General features: G+C 33.1%; 1 protein-coding gene across 1 annotated transcript in view; it reads right to left on the bottom strand.

The window, feature by feature from the left end:
* Positions 1-11,560: 11,560 nt before the first annotated feature.
* The window catches only part of TENT5D (terminal nucleotidyltransferase 5D), an 8,915-nt gene continuing 7,645 nt past the window's right edge, over positions 11,561-12,830 (bottom strand). Inside the window, 1 exon segment of the mRNA XM_027766366.1 lies at positions 11,561-12,830. This exon segment is cut by the window's right edge and continues 133 nt beyond it. Within this exon segment, the coding sequence (XP_027622167.1) occupies positions 11,760-12,830 (1,071 nt within the window). The 3' untranslated portion in view covers positions 11,561-11,759.

Here is a 12,830-nt window from a genome sequence, read left to right as displayed (position 1 = left end):
ATGCACGCACATGTGCCTGGCGTGAGTTTTAAGCCACCGGGTCTGGGATGCGAACCACGGTTGACTACATGGGAGTCCAGCGACATAGCCATTACGCTAACTGCTGGTTCCCTCTACCCCCTCTTACATTATCTCTAGTATCTTCAGTTGCCCTCTCTGCTATTAAACCTTCTGATCTTTCAGTTTCTGCCATGGAGCGTAGACAGTCATTAAACCATACTTTTAATGTTTCAATGCTTTCTAAGACAACTCATTTTGAGTTTAGATATATTCTGGGGACCAGCAGATGGCATAATGATTATGTCACTGTAATGACACAGGATAAAGAAACGAAAATAGAAACAGTTGGGAAGCACTACAGTTTATATAATAATACTTAATGTGAGGAATGATAGGATCTAGTAGGATATAATTCATCTTTTTCTTAAAAAATTATTTGCTTTAATTTTATTTATTTTTTAATTTAATGAGAGACAGAGAGACACACACACACACAGAGAACAGTGAGAAATCAAGCCAGTAGGTCTGGGATGCGAACTGTTGTTGTTGGCCACATGAGAGTCCAGTGCCTTAACCACCACACAGCTGCTAGCCCCTACAATTCATCTTTGCATGTCTTTACTGATAATTTTATTTTTAAATATGTGGAAAGATTGTTCAAAAAATTTTCTGAGAGGTTTTTTGCTATAGGGTGCGTGCGCTTGCCAGACAGACAGAGACAGAGAGACAGAAAGTGAGAAATCACCCTCCAGGGGGGATGGCCATGCCACAATCCCTTCTCCTCCGTTTTCCTCTTGGGATCTTGGGCACGCACGCACACACACTCGGCGTGAGTTTTAAGCCACTGGGTCTTGGACGTGAACCACGGTCGACTACGTGGGAGTCCAGCGACATAGCCATTATGCTGCTAGTCCCAAATTTTAAGACAAAAGTGTATCTTTAAGGAAACCATCTTAAGTAAATAAATTTAGGTAATCTTATTAAGTACTAGATCCAATTTTGGCAGAGGTGAGTATATATATATATATATATATCAATGAGTCTCCACTTCAACCTTGGAAATTATGTGCAAGGTGGACATGTACAGCAATCACTCAGTCTAATCAGAAATTTGGTAATAGACAAGTAACTTAACAGCACTATTATCAGGTTTCCCAAAGTAAATAAATCTCATTTGTACCAATGCTTAATGAAATATTATAGTACTTAATAAAATATTAAATATAAAATATAATAGTACCTTTTTTTTTTACATCATCCATGGTTTTACTGGTATATTACAAGAAAAAAATCATGGGACAAAAACAGAAATATTTTTGGCTTTCACTTGTTATGTATCACCATTTAGTACAAAATTTAAAGTTGGCTATTTTTACATAAGTGTGGGCATTATCTATGGTTCCAGAACTACCAGAAAAAGTACAACTTATCCTTGTATATTGAAGATAAAAAAGCTGTCTTGTGTCAATTCAGTTTTGTAGTGCTACATCACTTCCTGGCCCTACCATTTTGGTTTTCTATTGTAATCATCTATTTTACTTCAAGCCTTAGTTATCTGATAATTTACATTATGTAGACTAAATACACCATCTTTACTATAAGTGTATTGACTGACCTATTGCTCCATTCTTTTTGAGAGAGATTTTTCCTATGGGATGCATGCACTCGCTGGAGAGACAGAGAGACAGAAAGTGAGAAATCACATACACACAGCCGTGGGGGATGGCCATGGTAGAGTAAGGACTTTCTTCTCCTCCATTCTCCTCTTGGGATTTTGGCCACACATGCACATGTGTCTGGTGTGAGTTTCAAGTCACCAGGTCCGTGACTTGAACCACGGTCAACCACATAGGAATCCAACTCCTTAACCACTACTCCACCTGCTGGCCCTTTGCTCCATATTTTGAATAAAATATTTAATTCTCTACATGATTTCTAGGCTATTGCTAAAACTGTTAAAACTTCAAGCAAACTATACTGAGTGTTGTGCTATATTCCTAATTATTTTTTTATCACAGTTATCTATTCGTTGAATAAAGGATATATTTAAACTTATTTTTTCACTCCATAGAGTTATCACTTATCATCATTGCTGAGAGATGTGGTCAGCATATTCAGACCAAAGTGCACTAAATGGCTATGCTCAATGTGTGATGCCAGTGTTTGTGTGAGAAGGGTGGGGGATGCATAGAAGGTGGATGGAAGGTAGATATGTTATAGCATTTTGACCTATTTTTCTGAAAAATTCTGTCATTTTTATTTCGCCACCAATTATAGGCTATATGGATGGTGTTATCTGTTGGTTAATATATGATAAAAGGTAAAAGTCAATTATACAGAGCCATAATATACTGAAGGTCAATATCTTCCCATGTTCTGCATGTACAACTTCTAATGAAATTAATGGGGATTCTGCACAAATTCCAGGGTAAAATTTCTTTCTAAGTATTTTGTTGAACACACTGTAAAAAATGAATATGGAAGTGTTTGAAATAACAGGCATTTATCCATTTTGCAGTTGGTACATTGCTGCATGTTTCACAGTGATTTTATTTCAAAATTCATTCTAATCTAATAACAGAATCTCTACAGTGCCTTTTTTAGAGTTCACAAAAGTATGAGATAAAACAAATGAAACAGTTATAAGAGCTATTTCATAAATAATAAAAAGTACAATTATTATGGTAAAATCTATTTAAAGCATGGTTTTCACCAAAGAGCTCCTGCACTGTCTGTGTAAGATTAATTTTTGTCAAAATCAAAATACATTTAAAAAAATAGTGCATAGAAATCTCAAAACTATATAGTAAGAAATTTCATGGTAAAAAAGTATACATTCTGATGTAGCATATGGTTAACATTGAAACAAAAAAACATGTTTCACTCAACTTTGAACTTTTCAGTCATCTCTTAGATATTCTACTCCTGAAATACTCAACATTTTCATTTACAGAAATACAGTAAAATTTAAAGAATACTTCAAAGTTTTTTCATTAAAAATCTAAAACCGATGGTTTGAACTATAAGGCTAAAAAGGCACCTAAAACCTTTTAAAACCAGGCTATATTCACTGTTTTCCTAAAAATCTGAATTGTTTAATGGTAAAAATGTAGATCTTCTTGGGGAACCAGCAGTTAGCATAATGGCTATGTCGCTGGACTCCCACGTAGTCGACCACGGTTCGCATCCCGGACCCGGTGGCTTAGAACTCACGCCGGGTGCATGTGCATGTGTGCCCAAGATCCTGAGAGGAGAATGGAGGAGAAGGGACTGCAGCGTGACCATCCCCCCTGGGGGGTGATTTCTTGCTTTCTGTCTCTATGTCCCTCTCTGTCTGTCTGGTGAGCGCATGCACCCTATAGTGAAAATCTCTCAAAAAAAAAGAAAAAAAGAAAAAAAAATGTAGATCTTCTTGATATAACAGTATAGGAAATCATGTCAACAATTTTACTGGGTTCTAGGCAACTATATTTAGTTCTTTCTATTTCATTCAACACTCAGTGCCTATAATTCCTTTCACTGATACTTTATTTACTGCTAAACAATTAGATTTTAATTGAAATGAATACATTTTTAAGATAAATACTTCTGAATTCAATTTGTTTGCTTAGCTTAGAAATCGGACCTTCTAATTTTAAATTTTTGTATTTTTTACCAGTTAAATTGTTTACATTTAGTTAAATGGTATTGCAGGACTTATGTCATATCCAAAAAGTATCTTTCACCTGGTTTATATGAGAAAACATAGGTATTCAATGACTTCGATCATAAACAATTTAGGTTCACTTTTTATTGTTCTTTACTTAGCAACATATTTCTGGCCTGAATTATCTGCATAACTGCCCTAATTCTTTGTTTTTCAGGTTGAAACATGCATTTAACATTTATAAAAAATGTTAAACACTTTCTAGTTATTGATACTTTTCAAGCTGTAAGAAAAGTTACTGACACTGATTTCACTCAATCTAAACAGGAACTATGTTAAATAGCTATAGGCAGCAAAGAGAACATTACTTTTTAGCTAAATATGGTGGCAGTGTATGGATATAAAGTGGATATATGGAATTTGTTTTGATATAGAAGAATGTCTTTATTTAAAGATCAAGTCAGAGTTTGCCATGTCACCTCATGGTCTGGCATCAGTTATCTGTAAATTAGATAATAAAGATGTGTTAAAAATTTTAAAGTGAACTAAAAACAGCATAAGTCAATATCATCTAATTATAATGGATTGAGACCATGAAAACTCATATAATTCAACAAATTAGTTCCAATCTTTATTAGAAGATACTCAAGGTTTTTAAAAATAAAATCTACTAAATGTAATAAATAAATGTGATACTGCATTATAATTTATGAAGCTGAATTATCTATTAATAGTTTAATTTTTTGGAGAGATATTTGCCATATGGTGCATGTGTTTACCAGAGAGACAGAGAGAGACAGAGAGACAGAAAACAAGAAATCACCCCCCTTGGAGGTATGGCTACACTACAATCCCTTCTCTTCCATTCTCCTCTCGGGATTTTGGGCACTTGCACACGTGTGCCCACAGTGAGTTTTAAGCTGCTGGGTCCAGGACTCAACGTGCAGTTGACATGTGGGAGTCTAGAACATAACCATTATGCCATCTGCTGGTCCCAATAATTTAATATTTTAATATAACATTAAGTCTATAGAAATTTAAGAATGTATAAGTTTATGTGCATTGGCATAATTTTATGTATTAAATCTAAAATGACATGTGCCTTTTATTTGTTAAGTATTTTGACTAATAATTTTTATAATTTGAATCTCAATTGAAATGCAACTTGTTGCCTGTCATAAAAAAGCCCCAAGAATTATACAAGAGCACATAAAAATGCTTAAAATAAGCTTAAAATAATCACAAATACTTCTTACTAAAAATAAAGTTTATAATGTATACCAGTTTGAACTCTGAAATGGTAAAGTAAGTCAATTAAGTGATTTCTTCACATTTTCTTGCCTATAATTATATTGTTCTTCAGAACTGAAAAGGTGAATGTTTATCTCTAGAAGCTTGGCCTCTGAATTAAAATGCTGTTAGTCTATCCTTGTTAAGAAAAATTTTCAAAAGACCAGAGCTCCTAATAGATCCTCTACAATGCACACATGGAAGTTTTCTTTTCTAGAACACAATCTTATCTTACTCAATAGTCAAGACATTTCCAGACTCCCTTAACAATGAACTAAACTTGGAATGATCTCATTTTATCTTTGGTAAAATAAATTATAATAAATTGCCTCCATGCTTTTTTTTAACCTTATCACTCACAGCACAGAGTAAATGAGAAAAAAAGTGGACGTAAAACAAGAAGAGCTAAAAACTTGCAAAGTATCTTAAAAATATATACAATTATTATGTGTCAATTATATAAAATTAATAAAAAGAAAACAATTTGCTCTTAAGAAAAATGTCCCCTTTCTAGAAACTATCAGGATTACCAGGATTTGTATGTCCTTTCTACAGGGGTACTCTCCTCAATCTAGAAAATAGGCATGGTATTTCATATAAATCTATTTACAGCATATTAAATATAGTCATATAAATTTCCAGAACTTTCCTGGCAGTTTCTATTTTAGTTATATATTATTTACCTAGAAAATAATGCCTTTCACTTTAAAGATGTATTTAGATGCTTTTTAAAGAAGGCAATTTTTAACCAAAAATCTGTTATAATTTACACTTTTTACCTGCTGACACAATCTAAAAGCATTTTACCTGACAGTAAATCTGTAGTTTTAATAAGAAATAGTTATTTGAAGTCCACTGCCTGAGCAATCACTAGTTTCTTAAATGTATTTAATCCTTGATGTCCCAAAGCTACTCTACAAAACTCTCAAAAGCATAACAAAAAATAATTTTTGTACAAATTATCTTGTTCAAGGAGGTCACATGTAAGGCTTAAAGATAATTATTTACAATCCTTTTTGTTCAAATATCTGCTGATACGTATTTATGTTGACTCTAATTTTATTGTGTAAGAGATAAAGACTTTTAAAATAGAAAATATAAATGATGCCTATCTAATAACTGTTTTTATTTTAAAGAATCATTTTATAAGTGACTACTACAATTATATAGGAATTTACCTTTTTCATTCTGATTTACAATTAATGATATGACAATATATTATTTTTCCACTTAGGAATGAAGTAAAATTTTATATAAAAGCTTTGTTCATGTTGTCATCCTATAATAAGAATAAAATCACTGAATAAGATAATAGTGTGAACATTCAGACCATTCATTTTCATGGAGGTCCATTTCCCCAACTGATATCACCAGGTCTGTATCTATGATAAAATAAGAATTCAGTCTCAGGCTTCCGCTTTCTCTAGTTGAGCCAAAGTAACAAGTGTGACTGGATTATGGCTACTTATAATATAAGGAAGACTACTTACTAGCATTTTAGAAAATGGTTCAAATTCTACTAACTGTCCAGGATGTATAATAAGTGAACTCTTGAGGCAGCAAATGGCAGGGTGGTTAAGGTGCTAGACTCCCACATGACCAATAGCAATTCAAGTCCTGGATCTGGTGGATTACTTTCTCACTTTCCCCTTCTTTCTCTCTCTGGTCCAGTTAAAATTAAATAAATAAATAAAATTCTTTTTAAAAAAATGAATTGTCATAAATGACCATGAACTTACTTGGATTGGATTATTCAATCCATCACATTTCATTTGAAACTCTAAAAATTGTAAAGAAGATCCTCAAGTCATTTCTCTATTAGAAGGGCTATTTTATGAATTTATAAGGATTAATTATTTTTGTCCTCAGGTACTAATGTGTATATCTATATGGTACACTTTTTCTAGGCTAGAGAAATTCATTTTTTTGAAGAGTCAAAAAAAGCACAAGAATTTTATAAATTATCTATTCTTCTTTCAAGGGCTAAATTTAAATAAAAATGATTTTAGTTTCAAACATTAATACAATCCAAGTAAGCATTAACTTGAGCAAAATTGTTGGCAAATAACTTCACATTTCCCCATAATAAAGCAAACAAAAATAAAAATAGTAATGTATTAAACTCAAAGATCATCAGTTAAATATTAAATTGGCTTTCAAATAGCATATACTCTAAATGGTATGTTTTTGGTCACATGCACAAAGTTCAATCAAAACTCTCTCCTTAAGAATGCACTAAGGATTAATACACAGACTTCCCAACAAATTAGTTACATCCAATTATACATGCTGAAAAATGTTCATAAAAATGTAGTAGTAAAACAGTAATATAATTTCTAATATTTATTACATAAGTTATTTCATTATAACATTAAGAATAAAACCACAAACAGGGCAGCACAACTGAAAACCAAATATCATTAAATGTATCTTGTTTTATGATGAAGGAAATGAATTCAGAGCACTTTACTCTGTTATGTTTTATGCATTAGCAAAATGGTCTTAATGAGAACATTTACTAAATTGTAGTCCCACATATACCCCGATACTCTTTTAATGTAAATTTACAAAGTACATTTTTAAAAACTTCTATGAATGGAACTGCTATATTTTGAAATTGATATAATTTTGAAAAGCATTGTAAATCCTAAAACCTTAACAATTTTCTCAATTATGTACTTTAACTCCCCGTGTTTTAAAAGTTGAATAATTACTTCTGGATAGTAGATCCAGTGAATGAAAGAAATTTAATCAAATTTGAGATATTTTGCATACTGCCTCTATCAATGCCCAAAACTAAAATGTGACTTTCAAGACAAATTTAATATTTTTTAATTTGGATGCATTTTAATAAAAAGTTGCTGCTTTTTTAAAAAGTGGAACGTTTACACAGGATGCTTTCCAAATTTGGGAGGTAGAAATTCATAGCTATTCTAGCTCAGATAATTTATCTTGAATTTAGCTAGGTGATATCTCAATTAAAACAATTAGTTGGGACCAGCAGATGGTGTAGTGATTATGTTGCTGGACTTCCACATGGCCCACCTCTGTTCAAGTCCTGGACCTGGAGATGAAAATCATGCCAGGCATATGTGCATGTGTTCCCAAAATCTTGAGAAGAGAATGGAGGAAAAGGAATTGTGGTGTTGCCATCTCCACTGGGGGACGATTTCTCACTTTCCCTGTGTGTATGTGTGTGTGTGTGTGTGTGTGTGTGTCTACCCCTCACCCCTGCCCCAAGCACACACACCTTAAGGCAAAAACCTCTAAAAAAACAAAACCGACAACTAATTAATCCTCTCAATTTTTTCTTAACTGGGCATCAGTCATCATTAGAAGATTATTTATGAATTTACAAGTCACAAAAGTCCGATTAGTAAAAGTTTAATAATAATGTGTGTATGTGTATATGTGTATGTATATATATGTATGTGTATGTGTGTATGTGTGCAAATTTGTTCCACTGATAATGTTAAAATTAGTCATGTGTTACTCAAAGATAGGGATTATTCTGAGAAATGGATTGTTAAACTGCATTGTACATTTGCAGTCATGTGAATATCATAGCATGCACATACACAATCCTAGATGGTATAGTCTATTATGTACTTAGGCTATATGGTACAGCATATTATATTACAAAACCATTGTTGTGTATGTAATCCCTTGTTGACTGAAACATCATTATGCAGTGTACAACTATAGATTTTAAAAATAAATTATTGTAGGTTTTTGCTTTAGGGTGCATGTGCTTGCCAGACAGTGAGAGTGACACAGTGAGAGTGAAAGGGAAAGGGAGAAATCATGCCTCCTCCCCCAAGTGGGATGGTCACACTTCAATCCCTTCTCTTTCATTCTCCTCCTGGTATCTTATACACACATGTACGTGTGCCCAGCATGAGCTTCAAGCTACCGGGACCGGGACTCAAACTGCAGTCGGCCATGTGGGAGTCCAGTGACATAACGGTTACGCCATTTGCTGGCCCCAATTGTTTTCTTTTTTGATTTTGGTTAGTTTTTTTTTTTTTTTTGGGGGGGGTGGGAGGAATATCTTAAACCAAGATATCTCAGTCTTAGATTTGTACAAAATAAAATGTTCATAAATTAATATAGGCAAAGACAACACCATGTCTCTCTTATAATGGTATGCACTAGAGTAAGACTTTTTCAAAATAATTTCCAATAACTCCTATAGGTGAAGAAACCAGAATTCATTAGTTTATAGAAAACCTTTCCATTTATTATCTTTTATTCCTTTTTTTTTTTTTGGAGAGGTTTTTGCTATTGGGCACGTGTGCTTACCAGAAAGACAGAAAAACAGAAAGACAGAGAGACAGAAGGCGAGAAATTACCCCCCAGGGGGGATGGCCACACCGTGATCCTTTCTCCTCCATTCTCCTCTCAGGATCTTGGGCATGCACGCACACATGCCTGGTGTGAGTTTAAGCCACGAGGTCTGGGATTCAAACCATGGTCAACTACATGAGAGTCCAGCCACATAGCCATTACGCCGACTGCTGGTCCCACCATTTATTATCTTAATGAAGAGAATTAGATAATATTGTGTCTGAAGGCAACTAGCCTATAATCCTAAAGGGATACTCATATGCTATTAAAGATAAGTATTTTTCTGGTTGGTTGGCAGCAAAGGATGGCATGTCTTAGAAAGTGATGAGAAATAAAGCTATAACTTTCTCCTCAGTGATTCCATCCCCATTCAACAGGCCTGGGTTCTTTATCTTGATAAAATCTTAAAAACAAATTCTGAGTTGTTCTTTTTTCTTTTTCTTTCTTTTTTTTTCTTTCTTTTTTTTTACAGTAAGGAAAATACATGCTTGTGATGTTAGGAGAAAGTATATATCTTTCAGGCCATTTTTCCATCAGGACTTAAAGTTTTATTATAGAATACAATGGACAACTTAATTTTTAGAGAGGAAGGAGTTAGAATTCTCAAATGGACCAAAATGAAGTTATAAGAGCACATGGGGGGATGCTTCAAATAGTTTTAGAATTGTGCTGTTCAGTGTAAAATGCTACTCTGGATGACATTGAGCGTTTATCTATGACATCACTATCACAATATGCTATTCTTAAATATTTTTTCTCTATCTTTTGTAATTGTTTTTTGGTACAGATAAAAACCTTTAGTTTTATGTACAAGCACTCCCACAAATTAAAAATAAAGACTATACTTAGGAAAAAAAGAATCATTAATCATTCTTAGACAATACAATATGTAGATAGATTGCTGAGTTTTATTTTTAATGTAGTATTTATAAATTCTTTATTTGTCCCAAAGAATGGGGTTAGTCCATATAATATTTTAAGGTCTCAGGGTTCTGTTAAATACATAATTCTTAAAAAATATCCTGATGACTGGTGGTGCTATGATAAAAAATATCTCATAAATATTGGTTATTTGAAAATGCCATATGGAGTGTACTTCTTATGTCCAAGAATTCATAATACTGAGAAGACAGGTTAAACACAAGTCTGTTACAAATTCTCTGAATAAGATTGTCATTTCACAATGTGATGAAAATACATGAGATGGTCAATAAAAACTAAGATGGAAACTCATAATCAGAAGCAAGAAGAAATACTGAAGTTTTCTGATGGCCTTATTTATATTCATTCATAATAGCTCCCCTTCTGTTATCCCAGATAGTATTTGTCATGAATTATTTTGATTTTCCAAAGAAAATACATTTTTAATCTCACTGTAAATGTGCTATCATCATTTTGATGTGGTTAGTAGATATTCAGAAATATGGTCAATATATGTAATCGATGAATAATTTATTGTGTCAAGCAAAAACTAACATGAAAAGGCATTTGAGTGGCATGTTAAAAATGACCTTTTGTAAAGGCAAAATGAAAAAAATAATCCTTCATTTAGTGATGATAAACTAAAATTGAATGTTTTATCACATATTTCAGCATTGGTCAAAGAGGAAGCACAAATGATAAACGTCATGGCTAAAATCCTATTTTTTTCCTGTTTGCCAGTTAGAGTCTCTTTCAAACAGATGATGTTAGGAAGTTTTCACATTCAGAGTTTGTCATTGCCATTCTGATCAACTTATTTAGGGGATATAAAGTAAAATAAACCTGTATAACTGACCACAGTATTTGTTGTACAGCCAGATGGTATTGTTTTTCAGATCTACAAATTAACTAAATGTCTATTGTACTGATGATATATTTCTAAGGTCCAGTATTTTCTAGTAACATTTTTTCCAGTGTTCCTCCAACTACAGTAGGATTTTTTGTATTCAACCCAATTAAATTGAGAAATGAAATGCTTGTGAAGTCCAAAGTCTTAATGTCTTCTGAATTTGTCATCTTTAAAATTATGAATATCTGTTATGTACTGAAAGTTCACTGATAGTATTATTTGCTAGGAAAAAAATGAAGTGACGTAATGAAATAATTGATCAAGTATAAAAATTTGGGCATTTGTCTTCACTGTACCTCTGGATCTCAAAACTATTTTATAGTAAAGTAAAAGATAGAGGCATTGCTAATATATTTACAGTAGCAAATTCAAGTCATAAGTAGTCAAAAAGATTTGAAAATCATTTCAAGTGGTCTGTCTGCAACATTTCAAAGTCATTATAATTAGTCAATAACATTGGAAAATCATTTAAAGTGGTCAGTTCACAGATGATATTGTATTTATTATAATAGTTAATGTTGTAGTTTTTGGAAAATAATTAATAACTGAACAAAAAATAAAAATAGAACTTGAGCTTTATTGAATTTTGAAACTTGCTTATTTTAAGAGGTGTTTAATTCAAGCAGTTTCTGTTGCATGTGGTTTTTAAACCATACCATTTGACACATGAAAGTGCATTGGGTGGTATGGCTGGAAAAAAATGGGTGGGGGCCCTGAGGTTACATAGTAAGTAGGGTACCCTCCACCCTCAGCAGCAAAGTATGGAGCAGGCTGATAAAAACAGGTTACATTATCTGTATTGGGTAGAATATTCTGTTCCCCAAGTACTTTCAAAGCCATAAGTGTGATCATGTTGAGAGTCTGTCTTCTTTCATGACCCATGAGGCAAACAGTGCTTTCATTCACAACCCCACGCAAGGTCATAAGGTAGTTATACTTGCTCTTTTCTTCACCTATGAAATGGTTGCGGAGATATGATTCAATTTTCTTTTGCTGTTCTCCTACATCAGGAAAATCAATGAAAAATCTAGAACACATATAACGTTCCAGGGTTTTGATTTCTGCTTCACAAGCTGGCTTGAAGTCACGAACGAGCAGATTGCTATATTTCAGAAGGCCACCACCTCTAATCTCTTCAGGTTTCCTGGTAGATATAAGCTTGTATTGAAGATGTGTCATTGCCTCTTTGAAGTCTCCATACATGCTTTCAGCTATCACAACAGGATAGTATTCTTTGGTTATCTTAGCTTTTTTGTCACTATAGAAATCTAACATGGGATCCAAAACAATTTGAAAGGAATCTACACTAAATTCAAATTGTCGTCTGAGTGAATTCACAAATTTTAGTTCTACATTTTTTCCAGTATTATTTGAAAGGGAGATTAGACTCCAACGATCATACTTATTGCAGACTTTGACCATCTTCTGCACATAAGCCTCTTTCATAGTGTTTAAAGTGATCTTTTCCTTTTATACACCTTTTGGCAAAAAATCAAGTAGACACCTTAGAACTACATCCTTAACAACCTGAAATTCTTGATCACTTGGAAATTCAACACCAAAAATAATGTCCAGATCCTTATAGCTGATTCCATTATGACTTGCAAGTATGTAACTTGCTGTGGAACCATTCAATCGGGTATCTTTAACAATTATTCCTTGTTCTATAAGCTGATCTTTCACAACATGAATTATATCTTTTGGTTTTACCTCCAA

Source organism: Tupaia chinensis, unplaced genomic scaffold, assembly GCF_000334495.1.
Source record: "Tupaia chinensis unplaced genomic scaffold, TupChi_1.0 Scaffold142780_1, whole genome shotgun sequence".
NCBI lineage: Eukaryota > Metazoa > Chordata > Mammalia > Scandentia > Tupaiidae > Tupaia > Tupaia belangeri.
Note: the sequence above shows the minus strand (reverse complement) of the source record. Positions and strands in the feature narration are given on the sequence as shown.